The 22,413-nt window shown below is 41.7% G+C and overlaps 1 protein-coding gene across 3 annotated transcripts in view; it reads left to right on the top strand.

Moving 5' to 3' along the window:
- The window catches only part of LOC101946831 (E3 ubiquitin-protein ligase rnf213-alpha-like), a 151,932-nt gene that overhangs the window by 33,612 nt on the left and 95,907 nt on the right, over positions 1-22,413 (top strand). For 2 of the 3 annotated variants that reach the window (XM_065594210.1, XM_065594211.1), the window contains exons 16-25: positions 1,684-1,878; positions 7,502-7,700; positions 8,790-8,863; positions 13,608-13,803; positions 15,112-15,234; positions 15,318-15,416; positions 18,880-19,008; positions 20,011-20,215; positions 20,969-21,148; positions 21,728-21,859. In XM_065594210.1, the coding sequence (XP_065450282.1) occupies positions 1,684-1,878; positions 7,502-7,700; positions 8,790-8,863; positions 13,608-13,803; positions 15,112-15,234; positions 15,318-15,416; positions 18,880-19,008; positions 20,011-20,215; positions 20,969-21,148; positions 21,728-21,859 (1,532 nt within the window). Of the gene's footprint in view, positions 1-1,683; positions 1,879-7,501; positions 7,701-8,789; positions 8,864-13,607; positions 13,804-15,111; positions 15,235-15,317; positions 15,417-17,300; positions 17,449-18,879; positions 19,009-20,010; positions 20,216-20,968; positions 21,149-21,727; positions 21,860-22,413 lie in introns of those variants that run through there. The other variant, XM_065594212.1, reaches the window with a different exon arrangement.

Raw genomic sequence — 22,413 nt, 5'->3', positions numbered from 1 at the left:
GTAATCTCTAACTCACTATATATGTAATTTTATTTGCTTGAACTCTCCCTGTGGTTTTAAAGGTAACACGTTAACGTCCCTTTAAATGCTCTGAACTGACATATTTGCAAAACACACAGCTCTAAAAGTAGGAGTTAATTATTCATGGGTTTTCATTATATATAATAGAGGCTCAGCATGAGATCACCCTCTTTAAGGTTAACCCTAGGGTGACAATTACTATAATGTATTATTTGTACTGCAGTAGCACCTATCAACCACGATCCCAACCAGCAAGACCAAATTTAGGGGCTGCTGTGTGGCAGGTAATGAGTCCTAGCTCTCCTCTAACATTAGTCAGATGGAAACCTAGTCTAGCCATCAGATCTGACAGCCTTAAAGTCAATGGGAGCAGAGGATTAGTGCTTTCAAGGAACAGGTCTCAAGTTGGCTGCTAGTGGTGCTACCCCTAGATGGGTGAGAGCTCTGGCAGGGCTGCCCCATCTGCATGAAGGTGGTTGACACAAAAGATCCCAAACCTCTGTTTTCTGTGATGGTCTTAGGTGCAGGATTCTTTAACCTGTGGTTTGTAGAATGCCCATTGAATCCTGGGAAGATGGATATACAGATGTGAGGGGAGGAACATCTGCCAGCTTTCAAGCTATTGCAACCTTATTATCAGAAAACAAAATTTACGAAGCGGGACAAAAAGTCAACATCTTGAAAATGTTCATGCAGTGGAAGTTCTGAAAAACTTCTATTTGGAAATGTCACAATGGAAAAGCTTGAGAATTTCTGATTGAAACGATGTTTTAACAGTTTGAGGTGACATTTTTCATTTTAATAAGTTGAGCTGAAACAAAAATGTTCTTTTTAAATTAACATTTTGACCTCAAGTGACATTAAAAGTGCAAATATTGATTCAAAGCAAACTTGGTTTCAAATTTTCATCATTGGGTTAACCTTGAGGAAAGTAATATACTAAAGCCCTGTTATAACAGGAAACATTGGTGCAGGCGGACTTGAATTTAGCTTTCCCATATCTTAGGTGAATGTCTGAACCACCAGGCTATAGAATAATTCTTTCTTGTCTGCTTTATCTGGCCCAGTGACTATTCAAGTATTTTATACAAAACTTCTACCAGAGAGAGCCATCACAGAATAGCTTAGCAGTTAGGGCTCTCACCGGGGAGTCCTTGGTTCACATCCCCATTCCAGGGTGGGGATTCAAATGTGGGTCTCCTGCATCACAGGTGAGTGCCCTCACTACTGGACTAAATGTTATAAAAGAGGCAGCATGTCTTCCTCTGGCTGGTTTGTGACTCGCCCTTTAAAATGACTGGAAACAAACTGTTTTGGGTTGAGCGTCATGTTTCATTTGACCCAAAATGGACTTTTTGGATTCACTGAATTTTTTTTTGAATTTTTGGATTCGGTTCAACCTGAACCAAAGGTATCCCCCCACCCCACCCCCAAATATTTTGGAACAAAAACATCAATTATTCACGCAGCTTTCAAAATGACCTTGGCTCTATTTGTGCAGCTGCATGTAGTATCTTTGCCCTGTCATCCATCCAGCCATCCAGTTTGCAGCTGAAGCTCAAACTCATTAAGAGATGCACTGACATAATTGTGGATACAATTTGTCTGAATACAAGGAATTTTTTTTTGTTTGTTTAACATTTTTCATCCCTGTCATTGCAGCAAATGTATTTTGGCTCTGAAACATGTTTGCATTCAAAGCGCCAAAGACTCTAAGAGCATGTGTTGGGTCTGGCTGCTTCCTTTGCTGTATGAAATTCAAAGGGAATCATTTGAAAAGGCAGAGGACCCTTTACCTTCAAAAGACATGCGGTTGCTGCCTTTCGCTCAGCTGAGGAAGGATGGAGAGAAGCAAATGTGAGTCTACAAGAGAAATATTCTGTGAAAGAACATTGTAGATCTTTTGTCTCGCAAAATGTAATATTATTTGTGGTATAATGATTTGGAAGCACTTTGCTTATTGGCTCCAAATAGGTAGTACCACTGAAGACTGTGTGGGCTAGTGGTTAGAGCAACTGGCCGGGTCCTAGAAGACCTGGCTTCTATTCCTGGCCATGCTACTGGTTTGCTGGGAGACCTTAGGGAAATCACTTCACCTCCTTTTTCCTCTGTTTCTCCATCTGTAACATGGGGATAAGGATGTGGCCTCAGAGTGCTTTGATTCATAGATCCCAAGGCCAGAAAAGACCATTGTGATCATTTAGTCTGACTCCTGTATAACAGAGGCCAGAGAACTTCCCTGAATTAATTCCTATTTGAACTAGAGCAGATCATTTAGAAAACCTTCTAATCTTGATTTTAAATATTCTTGGTGATGGAGAATCCACCACAACCTTTGGTCAATTGTTCCAATAGTTAATTACTCTCACAGAGAAACATTTACACCTTATTTCCAGTCGGAGATCTACAGATGAAAAGCGCTATGTCAGAGCCTAGGGATTATTATCTGGGTTTCTTCTGTATTTATATTTTTTGTGAATTTATTTAATTAATTGATTTTTAAAAATCCTTCATCATCATCGTGCAGAGGTAGCCACACTGTGGTTCAGGCTGTGTGGTAGAGTTCAGATTAACAGGAAAAAAGCAAACACAAGTTCTAAACTCTAAGCTATATTTGCATTTTTCATGGTGAACTGTTGAATAATGAATCGACACAGAGAGAATAATGAGAGAGAAAATAATCATCCCTGGTGAATTGTCTCATTTTCCTTTAAGTTCAGCAGTGTTAAGGCAGAAATATTTCACAGACACATGGGCCACATGCAAGTTAGATGTGCTGGGCTGTTGATATAACTATAATCGATCATGAAGAAGGTCATGAAGTCATAAGGTTTACGAAGTCACTGTTAAGGTTTTGTGCTGAATGGGTGAGCATGTCTATGTTATGAATTTGCCAATTTTAGATTTTAAAGCTGAAATCTAGTAAACTAAATTTGCCAATTTGATAAATGTTATAGGCAATATTGGAGTGGGATTTCATTAGGATAACCCTTTTTATTGAGCCCAGGGATAGGGTGACCAGATGTCCAGATTTTATAGGGACAGTCCTGATTTTGGGGTTTTTTCTTATATAGCTCCTATTACCCCCCACCCCCTGTCCCAATTTTTCACACTTGCTGTCTGGTCACTCTACCCAGGAAGTGTGAGTTTACTAATTTTGAGAAATTCAAGAGGGTTCAAAAAAGAGCCAGGAGAATTATTAAAGGATTGTAAAGGTCTTGTAGATTCCAGGACCTCAAACGATTTAGCTTAACAAAGAGAAGGTTATGACGTGACTTGATCACCATCTATAAGTATCTGCATGGGGAACAGCAATTTGAGAATAGAGGACTCTTCAGTCTAGCAGACAAAGGGTATGTCTACACTTGCTGGTAGATACGTACTGCTGCAGTCAATGCAGTGAGTGTCGATTTAGCGGGTCTGGTGAAGACATGCTAAATCAATGGAAGAGCACTCTCCCATCAATTTGTGTACTCCTACTCCACCTCACTGAGAAGCGTAAACGAAGTCAACAGGAGATGCTCTCCCATTGACACAGCGCAATGTAGCCCCCGCGGTAAATGGATCTAACAACTTCAACTTCAGTTATGCTATTCACATAACTGAAGTTGCGTAAGTTAAGACTAATTTACCGTGGTTGTGTAGACCAGCCCAAAGGAATAATAAGACCCAGTGGCTTCCAGATCGGAAGGACAAAACAGGTCGTGCGGGGGGGGGGGGGGGGGGGGAGGGGAAGGTGGCACTATATGTGAAAGAAAATGTACAATCAAATGAAGTAAAAATCTTAAGCAAATCCGCATGTTCCATAGAATCTCTATGGGTAGAAATTTCATGCTCTAATAAGAATATAACATTAGGGATTTATTATCGACCACCTGACCAGGACGGTGATAGTGATGATGAAATGCTAAGGGAAATTAGAGAGGCTATCAAAATTAAGAACTCAATAATAGTGGGGGATTTCAATTATCCCTATATTGACTGGGAACATTTCACTTCAGGACGAAATGCAGAGATAAAATTTCTCAATACTTTAAATGATTGCTTCATGGAGCAGCTGGTACGGGAACCCACAAGGGGAGAGGCAATTCTAGATTTAGTCCTGAGTGGAGCGCAGGAGCTGGTCCAAGAGGTAACTATAGCAGGACCGCTTGGAAATAGTGACCATAATACAATAGCATTCAACATCCCTGTGGTGGGAAGAACATCTCAACAGCCCAACACTGTGGCATTTAATTTCAAAAGGGGGGGGGGGAACTATGCAAAAATGAGGGGGTTAGTTAAACAGAAGTTAAAAGGTACAGTGACTAAAGTGAAATCCCTGCAAGCTGCATGGGCGCTTTTTAAAGACACCATAATAGAGGCCCAACTTCAATGTATACCCCAAATTAAGAAACACAATAAAAGAACTAAAAAAGAGCCACCGTGGCTTAACAACCATGTAAAAGAAGCAGTGAGAGATAAAAAGACTTCCTTTAAAAAGTGGAAGTCAAATCCTAGTGAGGCAAATAGAAAGGAGCATAAACGCTGCCAAATTAAGTGCAAGAATGTAATAAGAAAAGCCAAAGAGGAGTTTGAAGAACGGCTAGCCAAAAACTCCAAAGGTAATAACAAAATATTTTTTAAGTACATCAGAAGCAGGAAGCCTGCTAAACAACCAGTGGGGCCCCTTGATGATCGAGATACAAAAGGAGTGCTTAAAGACGATAAAGTCGTTGCGGAGAAACTAAATGGATTCTTTGCTTCAGTCTTCACTGCTGAGGATGTTAGGGAGATTCCCAAACCTGAGCTGGCTTTTGTAGGTGACAAATCTGAGGAACTGTCATGGATTGAAGTGTCACGAGAGGAGGTTTTGGAATTAATTGATAAACTTAACATTAACAAGTCACCGGGACCAGATGGCATTCACCCAAGAGTTCTGAAAGAACTCAAATGTGAAGTTGCGGAACTGTTAACTAAGGTTTGTAACCTGTCCTTTAAATTGGCTTCTGTACCCAATGACTGGAAGTTAGCTAATATAATGCCAATATTTAAAAAGGGCTCTAGAGGTGATCCCGGCAATTACAGACCGGTAAGTCTGTACCGGGCAAATTAGTCGAAACAATGATTAAGAATAAAATTGTCCGACACATAGAAAAACATAAACTGTTGAGCAATAGTCAACATGGTTTCTGTATAGGGAAATCGTGTCTTACTAATCTATTAGAGTTCTTTGAAGGGGTCAACAAACATGTGGACAAGGGGGATCCAGTGGACATAGTGTACTTAGATTTCCAGAAAGCCTTTGACAAGGTCCCTCACCAAAGGCTCTTATGTAAATTAAGCTGCCATGGGATACAAGGGAAGGTCCTTTCATGGATTGAGAACTGGTTAAAAGACAGGGAACAAAGGGTAGGAATTAATGGTAAATTCTCAGAATGGAGAGGGGTAACTAGTGGTGTTCCCCAACGGTCAGTCCTAGGACCAATTCTATTCAACTTATTCATAAATGATCTGGAGAAAGGGGTAAACAGTGAGGTGGCAAAGTTTGCAGATGATACTAAACTGCTAAAGATAGTTAAATCCAAAGCAGACTGTGAAGAACTTCAAAAAGATCTCACAAAACTAAGTGATTGGGCAACAAAATGGCAAATGAAATTTAATGTGGATAAATGTAAAGTAATGCACATTGGAAAAAATAACCCCAACTATATATACAATATGATGGGGGCTAATTTAGCTACAACAAGTCAGGAAAAAGATCTTGGAGTCATCCTGGATAGTTCTCTGAAGATGTCCGTGCAGTGTGCAGAGGCGGTCAAAAAAGCAAACAGGATGTTAGGAATCATTAAAAAGGGGATAGAGAATAAGACTGAGAATATATTATTGCCCTTGTATAAATTGATGGTACGCCTTCATCTTGAATACTGCGTACAGATGTGGTCTCCTCATCTCAAAAAAGATATACTGGCACTAGAAAAGGTTCAGAAAAGGGCAACTAAAATGATTAAGGGTTTGGAACGGGTCCCATATGAGGAGAGATTAAAGAGGCTAGGACTCTTCAGCTTGGAAAAGAGAAGACTATGGGGGGATATGATAGAGGTATATAAAATCATGAGTGATGTGGAGAAAGTGGATAAGGAAAAGTTATTTACTTATTCCCATAATACAAGAACTAGGGGTCATCAAATGAAATTAATAGGCAGCAGGTTTAAAACAAATAAAAGGAAGTTCTTCTTCACGCAGCGCACAGTCAACTTGTGGAACTCCTTACCTGAGGAGGTTGTGAAGGCTAGGACTATAACAGAGTTTAAAAGAGAACTGGATAAATTCATGGTGGTTAAGTCCATTAATGGCTATTAGCCAGGACGGGTAAGGAATGGTGTCCCTAGCCTCTGTCTGTCAGGGGGTGAAGACGGATGGCAGGAGAGAGATCACTTGATCATTGCCTGTTAGGTTCACTCCCTCTGGGGCACCTGGCATTGGCCACTGTCGGTAGACAGGATATTGGGCTAGATGGACCTTTGGTCTGACCCGGTACGGCCTTTCTTAGGTTCTTATGTTCTTATAAATCAGGACTGGATGTTTTTCTAAAAGATCTGCTGTAATTCAAAAAGGAATCATTTCAAGGAAGTCCTGTGGTCTGTGTTGTACAGGAAGTCAGAATAGATAATAACAGTGGTCCTTCTGGCCTCAGAATTTATGAATCTATTAATCTATATTTTTAATATTAGGTTCCTTTCAGGTGTACTTTTACCTTAGACAGTGTTTCTCAGAGCCGGACAAGTAGTTATTCTTAACCAAGCCACAAGTTGATGAATTCACCAAGAACCACTCCAGTCTATATCAATAGTTTTATAGATGTTCAAATATCACATTGTAAACATATACAAAATACAACATGCTGTCTTGCAAGTGACTGACATAAACAGCATTGAGTTCGAGCAGCTATAGCACAGAGCAGTACAAGTCACCATTCATCCTAAAGAGGCCACAAACATCGCCAGCCCAATTTTTGTTTTCCTTTGCAGGTCATTGTAAAGCAACAGTATTGAGGAGAGAATTATTCCTCCTCTTAGGCTAGGTCTACACTACCTGCCTGAATCGGCGGGTAGAAATCGACCTCTCGGGGATCGATTTATCGTGTCCCGTTGGGACGCGACAATCGATCCCCGAATCGACGCTTTTACTCCACCAGCGGAGGTGGGAGTAAGCGCCGTCGACGGGAAGCTGCAGAGGTCTATTTTGCCGCCGTCCTCACAGCGGGGTAAGTCGGCTGCGATACGTCGAATTCAGCTACACTATTCACGTAGCTGAATTTGCGTATCTTAAATCGACCCCCCCCCCCCGTAGTGTAGATGTAGCCTTAGATACCAGCTCCTTGGGCCAAAACTATAATGATAGTTAGTGTAGTTTAAAAAAAATAAACCAGTCTGCCCACAGCAAATACCTCCCCAAGTGAACCCTTTTATTAACATAGAGCTATATCCCACCTGTACAGGAAAGTTCTGGCAATGATAAACGCCCATCAGACCTTCATCGGGAGCTGCACTCCTCTGGCAGAGAAAGTCATTGAGATGCTTGCCCTGAAGAATTTTTGTAGAGAGCCTGTTCCTCACATTCATTTGCCACTGCAGCTTCTCTTGGACAACGTCTACCAGCGGATCACCAGTCGCCTAGCAGATGGTCGTGGAATAAACGTAAGACTAACAGACAACAAGCACATTAATGGGGCCACCTCCCGTTAATTTTTATTTCCTAAGCCATATTTTCTAGCTGGTCATAAAATCTTTGTTTTTCCTATGGAAAATTTCAATTAAAACAAAATAAAGAAGGGGGCAAATATTGGGGGACAGGGATCTAAGGGACACTAGAATTAAATCTGGGAATTTAGTCAAAAACAGGAAAAAATAATTTAATCAAAATTCCTGTCAAAAATTTTGACTTTTAATCAAAAAAACAAAAACCCAGATACTGACATTTTTTCAGATCTCACCAACTGAGCTCCAAAATGTTTGCAGCCATAAATGGCCAAAAATTGAAAAAATGGCCAAAATCGCAAATTTTAGAGGTGTGTGTGTGTGCGTGTGTGTGTTCTGTTTCTTGACAAAAAACTGGAATTGCCAATTTCACCTTTGGAGAAACTTTCATTTAGTCAAAACCCCAATTTTCCATTGGAAAAAAATGCTGAAGGAAGCTTTTGAGCAGCCCTAGTAATTTCCTGCAAGGCCTTGGTGAGGTGTCTGGCTTGGGTTTCATTGCTTGTTTCCCAACCCGAGGCTTTCCACCTCAGCTTGTCTAACTGAATAGCATCGGGCTCAGTCCCCACCATTCAACTTAATCAGCTTTAAGTCTAGTGGTGCTGTCACACCAGTGTAATGAGAATTTGTCCATTGATTTTAATGGGAGCTGGATCAGGACACATGCCAAATATTTTGGGCATGGAGGATGTGATCTGTAAGTGTGGCTTAGCCATGCGGGGTGCAGGACCTGCAAAGTCTGGGAGGATAAAGGTGACTAGGGCTCACTGAAAATGTTCTGTCAAAACTGATTTTCAAGAAAGTTTGGGTTTTCAACAAAACTTTGTTTTGTTTTTCCTTTTGGTGTAAAAATGTTGATTGTTCATAGAAGAAACAAATATCCAAAAGGTGTTCTTTCTTTCTTTCTTTCTTTCTTTCTTTCTTTCTTTCTTTCTTTCTTTTCAAAAAGTTGAAGTTCTCCATGGAAAAGAATTGTAATTTTTGATGAGCTTTAAAGCTGACCCATTTCTATGCTATGTGCTCTTTCAGTCGTTTCAGGAAGGTGATGTCAATGTAGTTTTGAATGACATTGTCAGAAGGACAGAGGCTTGGCTTGGTACCAGGTGAGTATTTTACACCCAAACTTCTTAACAAGGTAGGAAAGAAACAGAAAGCAGCCACCACCATCCTGGGGAGAAGCAGGAGGAGGGGATGGTGCTGTTGCCTGATCTTTAGATTGTGTATTAATTATATTGATTACTTAAGAATCCCCAGTTATCACTTTGAGGGTTGACAGGTTCTTGTCTCAAAATCAGGCCCAGTATTATTTAAATTGTTATGTAGTTGGGAACCCCGATGTGCACAGTTGCGACAACTCACACTTTTATATTTACAAATATAGTTTATTAGTACATTTAGCACAGTCACAAACACCCCAACTTAGTAAGATAGAGATACTACAGAATGTACATCTGCACATCCAGATACTCACACCATCCCTGGTAGAACAAGCTGAAGTGTTATCCATCATCTTCCGCATCACCATCACCTTCCCCTTCATCACCAGTGGCCATCATTCTGGCACCTCCCAAGGACTACATCTCTCTCTCTCCTACCGCCCCAAGGCTGGGATGCCACTTTTATAATATGTTACGCTGACACCACTATGTTTGATGCATATTCAGTAGGGGATTTGCCCCTTTTCCTTATTTGTATTTTCTCATCTTACTAATGTTGGAGTGTCTTTTTCCTATAGGTTAGTACATCAGTGATCTTAAATTATTATCATATATGTCAATTGGTTACCATGGCCCTTTTGTGGTTAGGTATCACATTTGTTGTTTCAGTCCTAACTGGCTATTTCGGTTCTTTCCAAGTTCCAAGTTGTGGTGTACCGGTTAAGTTTGAAAGGGTATGAACTTAGGAGAGCCTCTATGCCAACCTGTTTTAACACATCCTCTATGTTAAAGGTCACAGCCATACATTGACCTAATGCTTTTTCACCACCTATCTATGTGAAAGGTCCTGAATATATGTAATCTAATTTTGCTATCTGGGTGAAAGGTCCCCGACATATGTATGCTAACTTAATAAAACAAATAATCAAACCTATAAGAAAATAAGAAACTTATAAGAAAAGATATATAGGCAAGTAAGCAGGCTAGCCTATAGGCTACATGCCCCCCTTTGTAAATGAACCCCATCACACAGGTAAAGATGTAGATGGTCAAACATCTGTGAGGACAGTTTCAAGGCCATTTTCCACCGCTTGGGGTGGAGGAAGGGTACCATATATATATATTTGCCATCATTAATGTTTGGTACCTGTTTAGGTTTTTGCTTATACACATTGAATTTACACTGAGTGCAACCTAAAATAATGAAAATAATCTCTATTGCAATTCCTTGGACACTAATCCAGTCTTTTACTTCAAAATCCACCTTGGGGATTGTTGAAGACTCATCGCCTTCATTCATTAATTGGGTAATAGCTTGTTTGGCTTTATCCATATCGTTAATAATTTTTATGAGGTGGGTCTCCTTACGATTGGTTACAATGCAAAATTGGCTATTTCCAGCCTAGGTCACCCTCTCCATCAGAGTCTTCCACTTGGTCAGCCTTACCGCACAAAACAGTGTCTGTCTCAAATACAGTATATCCACAGATGTACCGAGGCCCTTAACCTTTATTTTCAGCTCCCCAAATACTTGGGGTTTTCCGTTGGGCTGTTTATTTGTGCAATGTTTATCTGTTCAAAGTTCATAGGCCTTAACCCTTCTGCTAACTTGCTGATGCTAATGTCTTACAAGATACAGGCCTGTAGGTTTCTTGCATTACCGCTGAATATAATGCAAAGCAGAATATAATGTAAAGCAGTAAATATAATAAAGGCGAACTAGCCCACTGGGCTATGGGTGTTAACGAACCCTTGTCCCTATTACATAAGATGAGGACTTTACTCTTAACACAACAGATAACAGGAAAATGGGAATTGCCATCTGCTTAATTAGTATAGGTGTATATGTGCTTTTGGGGTTTGGCAAAAATTTAACCCTGTGACCCTGCACTCCAATTGACCATAACCGTAATTTTAAGATATATTGCAATACTGGGATACCAGCCACTTCACTATATGTTACCCTCCGCATGCAAGCCTATTGCTTGCATAGGCGCTGACTTACCCTCTTTCCCATGGGTGCTCGACCCTCTTCTGCCCCCGGTCCTGCCCACATTCCAGTCCCTTCCCCAAATCCCCACCCCGCCTCTTCTCCGTCTCCTCCCCTGGGCACACCACTTTCCCGCTCCTCCCCCTCCCTCCTGAAGCATGCTAACGATGCCAAACAGCTGTTTGGCGGCGGCCAGGGGGGGAAGCGCTGGGAGGTAGGTGGAGGAGCGGGGACGTGGCGTTGCAAGGCAAGGAGGAGGTGGGGCGGGGGGTGAGGGGAGCTTGACTGCTGGTGGGTGCAGAGCACCCACTAATTTTCCCCGTGGGTGCTCCAGCCCCAGAGCACCCATGGAGTTGGCGCCTATGATTGCTTGGTTAGCCTGGCAGGCTACTGACAACGATGACAACGGATTTTATGGTACCTTCCTTCTGACCACACCTCAAACATATTGTATCTGCCAATGTGCTGATACCTCTCTTCAGAGCAACAGGCCATCGGTGGAATTTTCCTGTTTGGGTGATAAACTACCAGAGGAGATACATTGCTGCATTTATTATAGACATTGTCTTCAAGGTGACCTACTGAGTGGATAACTGCCAAGTGACCGAACACATTCTCACTGGATTGAACACAGGCAACGAGGCTGTGAACAGGACACACAAGATTTTGCCATGATAATCTTAGTTAAATAAGAGTTTTAATTAGGGTGCAGTGTTACAGACCCCAGACCTGAACTGCTTTCAGTGGCACTTTTGACAAGAATTAAACAAGTGGCTTTTTCTGTTTCCTGTTTTAAAAACAATAATTTACAATACAATGTAGCTATTGCTAATCCTTGGTTGAATGTGGGAACTTTTCTAATCCTATAATTATAGGATGGTGTCATATGTGTATACTGTAGACAGAGCTGATTTCCCCCCCCCCCTTGCTACACCTGGTATAGATGTACCCACTCCAGAGTTACTGATTTGAAGATAAACCCTTTTCCAGGTTACTAAAGGTGATGTGATTACACATGCTAGTGCTCAGCTAAGAGTAGCACTTTTTCCTGGTCTGCTCCTTTAGAATGTGTCCCTTTCTGATACATACACCTACATATATAGAGATATACATGACACCAACACTTCAGGCAATGCACTTAATACTGTCCATGTTCAGTCTTCCCCAGCTTTTGTATACTGTCCACTGGGGATGAGATTATATTACTGCAATGATGATACCAGTGCACAAAAGGTGTCCTTGTACCAGTGCATAAAATATGTGCTTGCACCAGTGCACAAAAGGTGCCTTGCACCAGGCTGCTGCTGTGGGCTCCAGATCATAACATAAAGAGTTCACCATTTGGAGGTTTACGCCAAAGTCTGTTTTCTCAGCTTCCTTCACATGGTACAGACACTGGAGCTTGGGCGTCTGCATGTAATTGGCCAGGTGTCTCCCTGAACCAACTGTTAGAACATCATGTCTGCTGCGGAGAAGGAACAATGCTATCAGCTTCCTGGTGCAGGGAGCTAGTTTTTGGCTTGGGTCCCCTCTGAGGATTTTGTATTGTTGCCGAGTACCTGTACAGACACGACCCTTTTCTGGTACAACATTGTGGGACTTGGTGTCATGGGCATTCACTAGATTTGAATTGATAACTTAATTCCTTTAACTATTCCTAAACAAACCTCAGAACGAAACAAGTTATACAAATTCAAACTTAAATAATTAAAACTATTTGTTTCAGTATAAACATATCCACCCCCCGCTGATATGGGGATAATATTGAGGATCACCATGTTACTTTAGGTAGAACTTGATTTTATATTTTTATTGTTTGATGGTAAGAACCAAACAATATTAGATTATATTTTATTTATTTATTTATTACACTATGAAACATTGTCGCTGTAATAGCTATTAAAGGGAGACTTTTACATTAATATTATGGTGGTTTGCCCAATGAACTTTTGAATTTCTAACATGGGTTCCGCCAAACAACTGGCCACATTGCCTGACAAATTCCAAATACTCCCACCACTGGAGAAGAATGGGGCCAGGAGGTGGGGATTCAGGCAAGGACAGTCTAATCCTGACCGCCCTTTGCTGTGTCTTGTGTCTGAATGTGGTCCTACACTGCTATGAGGTATGACCCGAGACATCCCAGAATGCTTAGCACTTGCTGGGCCCCCCCTGCAGTACTCTGAGCACTCCCTGGCTGGAGCAGAGGATCAAGGCTGTGTGGAGCTGTGTGTAACTTAGCACTTACCAAGGCCCTGAATGACTCACTCTGGGCCCTCAGAGAGAGGGACTGAGAGTTAGCTCTGACCCCAACTGACCTCTGTCTATCTCAGATACTTATCTGGCCCCCATTGGCTTAATATTTGGGTGCCTCACAATCTCTGATGGGTTTATCCAAGTGGGCAAGTCACTTAGTCTTTCTGGGCCCCACTTCCCCATTGGTAACCTGTGGATAATAATCTTTCCTTTGTCTGTATAGACAGTGACTTCTAAGAGGCAGGGACTGTCTCTCACTGTGTGTCTGTGCAGTGCCCAGCACAATGGGGCCCCGATCTCTGTCACTGTGGGTCTGTGCAGTACTTGCCTAATATACTAGTTGTCCCATATTTTTATTAATTTTAAATGATATTTTAAAGTTAAAATGCAATAGATTATTGAAGAGCTGAGTTTTCAATGCTATTTCCTTTGCTGTATACGCAGACATCAGACAGGAAATGCAGAGGATGTTTTGCAGCCAAAGGAGTTGGAGGATGTTCTGCAGTGCCTTAATTTAACACTCACCTTGGTCACAAAGTTCTTGAAACACCCAAAGAAAATATCATTCAGCCCCGTGATAACATCACTGCAGATTTTGGAATTGTTCTCTAGAACAGAAGATTTACTGCAAACCAAAAGGGTAAAATGAACATTTTAAGCGATTGATGAGGAATTTTCTCTAAATGTTCCAAGGTTTCTTTCAGGACGCTCATACCCTCATTAGCGGCAACGAACTTTGTTGTGCCAAAAATGTCCATTAGTAAAACCATGAATTGTCACCGAGGTGCCATATGTGACCTGGCAGAGAACCCGCGTAAACCTTCTCAAATAAAACTGCTCAGAGCAGGCTAATTGGAAGCATGGCAAACATGCCAGAAACCTCCGGAGCCTTGTCTACACCAGGGCTCCCGCTGGTGAACCAGTCGTAGCAATGGTGGAATCTTGTTATGCAATTTCCTAGTGTGCATTCAGTGGGCCAGGTCCTCCTCGGGTGTAAATTGCCACAGCTCCATTGATTCCAATGGAGCATTGCATGATTCATACCAGCTGTGGTATCATTGACTCCAGTGGAGCTGTTGCCAATTTACATCAGCTACTGACCAACCAGCTCTGCCAGCCTGTTCAACTAATCCCGCCACCATTTAACACAGTTGGATTTTTTTTAAAAGATATACTCTAGTTCAAACAGGAATTATTTTGGGGAAGTTCTCTGCCCTGTGTTTACAGGAGATCAGACCAGATCGTGACGATGGTCCCTTCTGACCTTTAAATCTATCAATCTATAACTCACACTTTGTTCACAATTTGGAGGGTTTGTTAGCACCCTTGAGGCCTTAGAATAATGACTTTATTTTTAATGAAGTTTAGATTCTGAAGCACAAGATGGCAACCCTAAAAAAAGTGTTTGCTCACTGAATCGCTGCAATTTGGTCCAATTTGTGTCTTGAGCGAAGTCTAAACTTAGCAGTTTAAAGCACTGTCACAGCAGCGCTTTAAAGGGACAGTGGGGTCGTGTGCAAGCGCTGGGAAGACAGCTCTCCCAGCGCTCTAGGTAAACCACCTCGCGCTCCCAGCACTTGGATCCTGTCTACACTGGTGCTTTACAGCACTGAAACTGGGGGGGCAGTGGTGGTGAGTTTTCACACTCTTGAGCAAGAAAGTTTCAGCGCAGTAGCTTACCAGTGTAGACAGGCCCTTGGTTTCAGTTATTTTCTCTTGTAGCTCCCAGAACTACTTAAATCTGTTGTTTCCCCAGACATCTGATAATAAGTTCTGCACAACTGAATTTTCCAATGACCTGATATTTAGGCTTCTGAATAGTATCAAGTCTTGAAATGCAGTCTTGAAATTGGTGACTTTCTTTTCAAGTGTTTGATTTAATGTCTATAAAGGAGATGAAAAGCTGAGTTTACCACTTCTGTAACTTGCTCCTTTTTTTATCTTCAAGGAGTTTCAGGACCTTAAGCAGACCCATGGGCCCAAGGAATTTATGAGTGTAGCAGAATCATGGATCCAGGAGTTATTTCCCAAACTGTCTGAACAGGAAAAATTCTTTTTTGATGATATTGACGTGAGTCCAGAAAAACCCAGTGAGACTGATTTTTTTTCATTCCTATTAAAAACAGTCAACTGATAGGTTTGTTCTGTTCCTAGAAATGGCAACAGCTCATTTCCACTGAGTTATTCTGTGATAAGTGGACCCGGGACTGGCGAAAACTTATTAAAACTTTGTTTGCGGAGTGCATAATAAAGGTGAGTTGACTGATTGAAAATCAGAAAGATGGTCTTTGCCTCAGAGAACTTAAATGGAGATACAGATAGATGGGGAAGATGAGACCTACAGACAGATGGGGAAGACAGCAGTGAGATTATTATTGGAAGAATAAGCAACAGTAGCAGCGTACCATGGGGGACCATCGCAGCATCACCTGTTTTTAAGGAGAGATTTAGAGGGAGGTAGAGTATGAGAGATGAGGGACAGAGTAGGGACCAGCTGTGAAGGTCCTTGAAAGTAGAGTTGGGGAACATTTTTGGACAAATTTTTTTTTTTGCTGAAAAAAAGCAAATTTGGTGACATCAAAACAATTTTGCAAATTTGTGTTGATTTCACTCAATTGCTTTGGTTGGTTGAAAACAAAACAAAACCAAACAGAAAAAAAAACAACATTTTTGTTTTGACATCTGTCCTCTGAAATGTTTCAGGTTTTTGATTTGAAATGTGACTTTTCATTTAGAAATTTCCTTTTTTAAAAAAATAGTTAAAAAATGCTTGAAATCAAAGTGAAATGTTTGATCCAAAACAGTTATTTTTCCTGATTTTTCTGGAATTGTCAGCAAACCAAAATAACCACACAGCATAGCATCAGTTGTGTTTAAGGAAATATTTAGAAGAAGAGCGATGAGAGGCAGGGTGAGTACCAGCAGTGCAGGTCCAGAAAAGTGAAGACAAGTACTCTGTGCTTGATATGGTGGAGCGGAGAAAATGCCACAGTGTCGGGTGTGATGTGATCAAAGTGATGAACCAGGACAATGATCTTTGTGGCAGGGTTTTGAACAGATTCAATGGAGAGTGGGGGGAAGATGGGATTTGTCCAGGCCAGAGAGGAGGAGGTTACAGCTGTATAGACATGAGATGTTGAGGGGCTAGATGAGAGGGTTAAGGGGTGACTTGATCAGTCTCTAAGCACCTACATGGGGAACAAATATTAAATAATGGAATCTTCAGTCTGACAGAGAAAGGTCTAATATAATCCAATGGCTGGAAGTTGAAGCTAGACAAATTCAGACTGGAAATGTGTAAAATGTTATCAGTGAGGGGAATAAACCATTGGAACAATTTACCAAGGGTTGTGGTGGATTCTCCATCACTGGCAATTTTAAAATCAAGTTTGGATTTTTTTTCTAAGAAATCTGCTCTAGTTCAAATAGAATTAAATCAGGGAAGATCTTTCAGTGCTGGGGTCTCTGTTGTATTTCACTGAAGGTAATGTGCGTGCACCATGCATCCCGAGTTTTTCAGGGTAGTGGCGTCTATCGGTCCATGCATGTGTCCTTACGTTGCCTGGTGGTTTTGCCCAAGGTGATAAAGGATGGGGCAGACTGACTGTGTCTTCAGTTCCTTCTTACTTCCTCATGGTCTAAGTCACAGCTTCTGTTGGCCTCTCATCCTTGGTGATGCATTTTCCAAATAAAATGGTTTTACTCTTTACTTAGTCAGGAATTTTAATGGTTTGTGTAGTAGTTTCGTGTTTCTGAGAGTTTCATAGAGTTAAGGGCCAGGGACACCATTTTGGCAGTTTCCAAACAAAAATACCTCCAACCCCTGTCCCCTCCAGCACCCATGTCTGGGTACTGCATATAGGCAGGATCTTCCATGCTGTTCAGTAGTAATTTTCTTGTTTCTGAAAGTTCTGCAAGTCTCTGGACTTCCTGCCCTTGTTTGTTCTGCCTCAACGATTCCATTGTCTTCCTCGCACCCCTGCCTACCTAGGTACTGCTTGTTAATTACTTGAAGAAGAAGGGGAAGGTTATTTACCTGTAACTGGAGGTTCTTTGAGATGTGTGGTCCATGTCTGTATTCCAAACCCTTTGCTGCGGATCTGATAGGTCTGCAGTGAAGAAGGAATCGAAGACACAGTCGGTCCACCCCGCCCTTTATTGCCTCAGGCAAAACCACCATGTAAGGCAATGTAAGGGTGTATGCACAGACTGACGGATACTAGTACTTTGAAAAGCTCCAGAATACAGATAGTGACAACACATCTTGAAGAATCTCCAGTTACAGGTAAGTAACCTCCCCTACTCTGGCCTGTATTATACAGGAGGTCAGACTAGATGATCTCAGTGGTCCTTCTGGCCTTGGAATCTATGATCTGATTCCTCATGGATTTGCAACCTGTGCATTACATACACCTGTGCAAAGGGAATGTAAATTGCCACCATCAGGGGCATGATCAGGTGTTATTTCACCCCCACTTGACATTGGAGCGAACGATGTCCCACAGCACCGGGAAAGGAGAGAATCAGGCCCATAATATTTAAGGGGCTGATTCACCACCATGTTACTCCAGCCCTAGGCACTGAAATAGTGACAGGCAGCTCCTCAGCTGGTATACGTTGGCGTGACTCCAGGGGATGGATCACTTGATAATTGCCCTGATCTGTTCGTTCCCTTTGAAGCACCTGGCATTGGCCACTCCGCCAGGAGTACAATGGTTCATCTCGCCCAGTATCCTGAGTGAGATGAACTATTGTACTCCTGGGGGAATTCTGTGCCACTGCTCAATGCAGAATGTTGCAGAAATTAATGTTTTTTGCACAGAATTTCCTTCCCCCCCACAGAAATGGGTTGCAGTGCTGCTGACTGCCACTAGGGGCCTCTGGACCTGGCAGAGCCCAGCTCACACATAGAAGACACTGCTGGGGGAACGGGGAAGGAGCTAGAGGGTTCCTGCTGCTGTTCCCAGCGTGCCCTGAGGGAAGGAGATGGTAGTGCACAGCAAACTCCACACAAACCTGGGACCCAGCATCAGGCTGTTTCTACCTCTCGATCCCTGTGTCCTGAGGGGGAGGGGGTGGGTGGCTGGGCTCTGGGGAGGGAGGAAGCCAGGGCTGCCCGGGGGGGGGCAATTTGCCCCGGGTCCCACAGAGGCCCCCATGAGAATATCATATTCTATAGTATTGCAACTTTTTTTTATGGAAGGGGCCCTCAAAATTGCTTTGCCCCGGGCCACCTGAATCCTCTGGGCGGCTCTGGGGGAAGCTGTGGGTATCTGGGCAAGGGGGCCCCCCGCAGCTGGGCTCTGCATGAGAGGAGTTGTGGGTGTCTGGCCCCCTGGCTGGGCTCTGGCCAGGGGAGGGGGCAGAGAAACAGGAACTTGGGTTGTCTTAGGGATTTCTTTAACTCTCTACTCCTGGGGGAAATCTTTTGTGTGTCTGTATTGTTACAGACATACTTGCTGACAGGTATTTTGAAATAAATTACCAAAATAATTGAAATTGGTGTGATTATGTAGTCTTATTTTGACAAATAAAATGTGCAGAATTTTAAAATATTGTGGGCAGAATTTAAAAATTTTTGGCACAGAATTCCCCCAGGAGTACCATTGGTCAGTATGGCCATTGTTACGTTCCTATCTGACTCTTCATGTGCTTTAAGAAAGGTTTTTCTGAGGGTATAAAGGATGGTTGCATAACAAATGTTTCCTTGTTCTAGGTGAACCATAAACATCTGTTTGATTACTACTTGACTTTCATTAACGTTAAAAAGTACCAAGATTCAGAACTGGAAAACTGCTTTTCACAACACATCATTCAGAGTATCAAAGGGCTGGCAAAAAGCAAGGTATAGCAGAATCTCTCTCTTTCCTCCTGTGTAGCACCTGCCTGACCTTCACTGAACAGAGGGACCAGAAGCCAGGAAATTCTGAGCTTTGTTCCCCACTCTGCTATGTTGGATGGTTTTGTGCATGTTTATTATACTATTGGTCACACTTTACATGAGGGGAACACTTACAAATAGATTATAAAGTGTTACTAAATGATTAATAAGTGTTATAAGGGGCAATTTTTTGGAGGGGCAAATAGTTTTTCTACCCCCAAAATGCATTTTTTTAAGCTCCAAAACTATTCACAAATTTGGGTCGAATTCAACAAATAGTTCTGGGGAGGGGAAAACTGAAAAAAATCATAAAAATTGAACATTTTCACTTTTTCAAAACATTGCGACTTTTCGTTTTGAAATGGCATTTTATTCTCAAAGTTGGTCAATTAAAAAGAAATACACGTGGACCAAAAAAAAGTGCAAAACATCCCAAAATAGCCAAATCAAAATGAAAAACTCAAAAACAATGCCTATTCAAGTCGACTAAAATGTTTCGGTTGATTTAAATCAAATCAAAACTCTTTAAACAGTGACAACACTGGGGGGGGGGCACTGCCGGAAAAGTGGGGGGGGCCGTGTGGGCCACCGCAAAAAAGGGGAGGGGCCAACGTGGGCCGCGCCGACATGCGGGCCATCATGTGACCTACTTCGCCCCTCCCCTGCTTTTAAATAATTAAATTTTGAGTCAACTAGAAACTGTTTGATTCAAAATAGCATTTTCTGAGTTTTAAGTTCAACAAGAAACTTAATAAACAAAGGGGTTTTAGTTCAGCCCCTAAATTAAAAATCCATTATTCCCTCAGCTGTAGTTATATGTTACAGACGTGAGTAGTACTTTATACACTGGTACAAAAACATCAGCAGAAGAGGAGAGATCGTTTTAAGCTCTCTGTGTGTGTGTGTGTGTGTGTGTGTGTGTAAAATATCTCTACTCATGTAGTTAGAAAATATTCTTTCTTATAGAAGTCAGGGTTGAAAGAAATTCTTCGCAAATTTTCAAAGACGAACAAGCCAATTCTTGCACAAATCATATCTACTGTCATTGAAAATATGTGGACTGAAGAATTGAATCAAATAGAGAATGCTAACCGGTTTGAAAAGAACACAGCCGACGTTCTCATACAGCTACTCAACTCCTCCATGGGCTTGGATATTATCTCAGCTGTCCGTGAGTTTCTATATGGACATTTTGTTCCAATGACCTCAGAATGGGTTCAACTTATTGGGATCATAGTTAAGTGAAAAGGAGTTGGCTGGGTGCCAAATCCCACTAGTCGGCTATCTCCAGCTGTAGGTGCCTTAAATGTCTTTGAAAATCTGGCCTTTAGAATCTTAAGACTAAAGCTGGGTAACATTTATTTAGACACAACTTTTTTTTTGGCAAAAAATATAGATTCAGCATCAACGTTTTATAAATTTGTGTCCATTTCACCAAATTGTTTTGATGGGGGGGAGGGGAGAATTGAAATATTTCGTTTTGACATTTTGGAAAAAAAGTTTCAATTTTTGAGTTTGAAACAGCTGGTTATGTTGAAATTACCTTCAATTTTATAAAAATAAAATAGAAAAAAACATTAAAAATGCACAAACCCATAACAAAATGGTTTTGCCAGGAAATAAAATTATTTCAACTTTTTGATTCACCAAAAGTTTCAAAAAATTTCAATTTTGGGTCTACTCAAAATGATTTCCCCCCTGATTTTTTTGGAATTACCGGTGAACTGATAAATCTATTATTTGCCCATCTCTATTTAGGAGTATGCAAGGGCTTATCATAATGCAGCTGAGTTGTCCGAGAGAAGTCAAGGAAGTGAGAAACAGTTAACGTTTTCTGGGGTTTATTGTTAAAACAAAGAAGAAAACTCCAGTGCATTTTCTGAAATCGTTCCCAGCATCTCACTATATTTTTTGTATTTTGCAGAAAATTTGAAGCCCAAGGTTCAAAATCAAATCAGCAGAGATGCACGACAGTTGCTTTCAAAAGTGTCTGAGTTGTTCTCCTTTGTGGGTCGTAGTATATTTTCGGGAGACATCCCATTCAATGTACTGTCTGCCATTCTAGAACACATGGAGGAATTTGCCGAGATGCTGACTCTCATCGGTGAGTTTGCAGCTTCATACTTTTATCCATAAGAGGCTCCTTAAACATATTAATTTTTATGTAACACAGTCAGAAAGGAAAAATGAATATAAAATGCAAACCCATATGTTATTGCAACTTCTATAGAACATAAAACCAATTGTTGTTAATAAATAAAATATTCAAAGGTGGAGTCCTAAAATATGGGGTGGGGTAATTGAAAACCACTGTGTTAAATGTGATGGATTGAATTTTATGCATATCTAGTAGCAGTTAGATATTTGCAGCACCATTTATTTTAAACATACAGTTGCATTCTAAGCATTTACAATATTCAGTTTTGGCTGTTTATGCTGGTTACACCGGGAGCTCCAATACCGCATGCTGCTTGCAAAATCTTTGTATGTTTAGTAAAAAGTTGTGGGACAGGTTCTCTTCCAAGCTCTTCCCACAAAATAAACTCCACCCACACCTCTCAGTGCTATTATCTGAGGCTCTCTGCAGACTCTGGCAGATATTTGTTGCTGCATCAGTTACATTCAGGGCAGCTTCCCCATATCACAGTGATGGTCTCAAAAACCCTCTGTATCTCTTTTTCAGAGCCATCTTTCTCTCAATATATAAAGGAAGTGCTGGATGTCAGGCAAAATGAATTTGGGCAGCTGAAAAAACAGACACAGCAAAGACGAGCATTTTTGTGTCTGTGCAGCTGCATCATGGACATTATAAAAGGTACCATCCTGTTCTGTTTTCCTGCAGTACATAATGATGGAATTGATTACACACTTAGTGGATGGAAGGACCGTATCCTGGAAAGCAGTGACACTAGAAACAGGTTAGGGGTCCTGATGGAAATCAGCTGAACATGAGCTCCCAGTGCAGTTCAGTGACTAAGAGGGCAAATACAGGAATGCAGTGTGCTTGGGGAAGAGGCAGGGCCAGGGCGGGGATTTGGGGAGGGATCCAATGGGGGAAGGAAGGAAGGGGCTGAGGGCGGGGGGCAAGAGCCCCTCCAGGCTCCGCCTGTGTGCCGGAGCGAAGGGCAAAATTGCTTGTTTGTCCAGTGTCCCGACCGAACATCGTTCAGGACGCGGGACAAAGAAGCAAATATCGGGACAGTCCCGATAAAATCGGAACATCTGGTCACCCTAGAGGGAGCTCAACCTACTGTGCTTATCCAAAAGAAGTTTAAGAGGTGACATGATCCTGGTCTATAAGGATCAACACAAGGAAGGAATAGCTGGGAGCAGAGGGGTCTTTAACCTCCAGACAAAGACAAAGCCAGA

This window comes from Chrysemys picta, chromosome 4 (genome assembly GCF_011386835.1).
Source record: "Chrysemys picta bellii isolate R12L10 chromosome 4, ASM1138683v2, whole genome shotgun sequence".
Taxonomy (NCBI): domain Eukaryota; kingdom Metazoa; phylum Chordata; order Testudines; family Emydidae; genus Chrysemys; species Chrysemys picta.
Note: the sequence above shows the minus strand (reverse complement) of the source record. Positions and strands in the feature narration are given on the sequence as shown.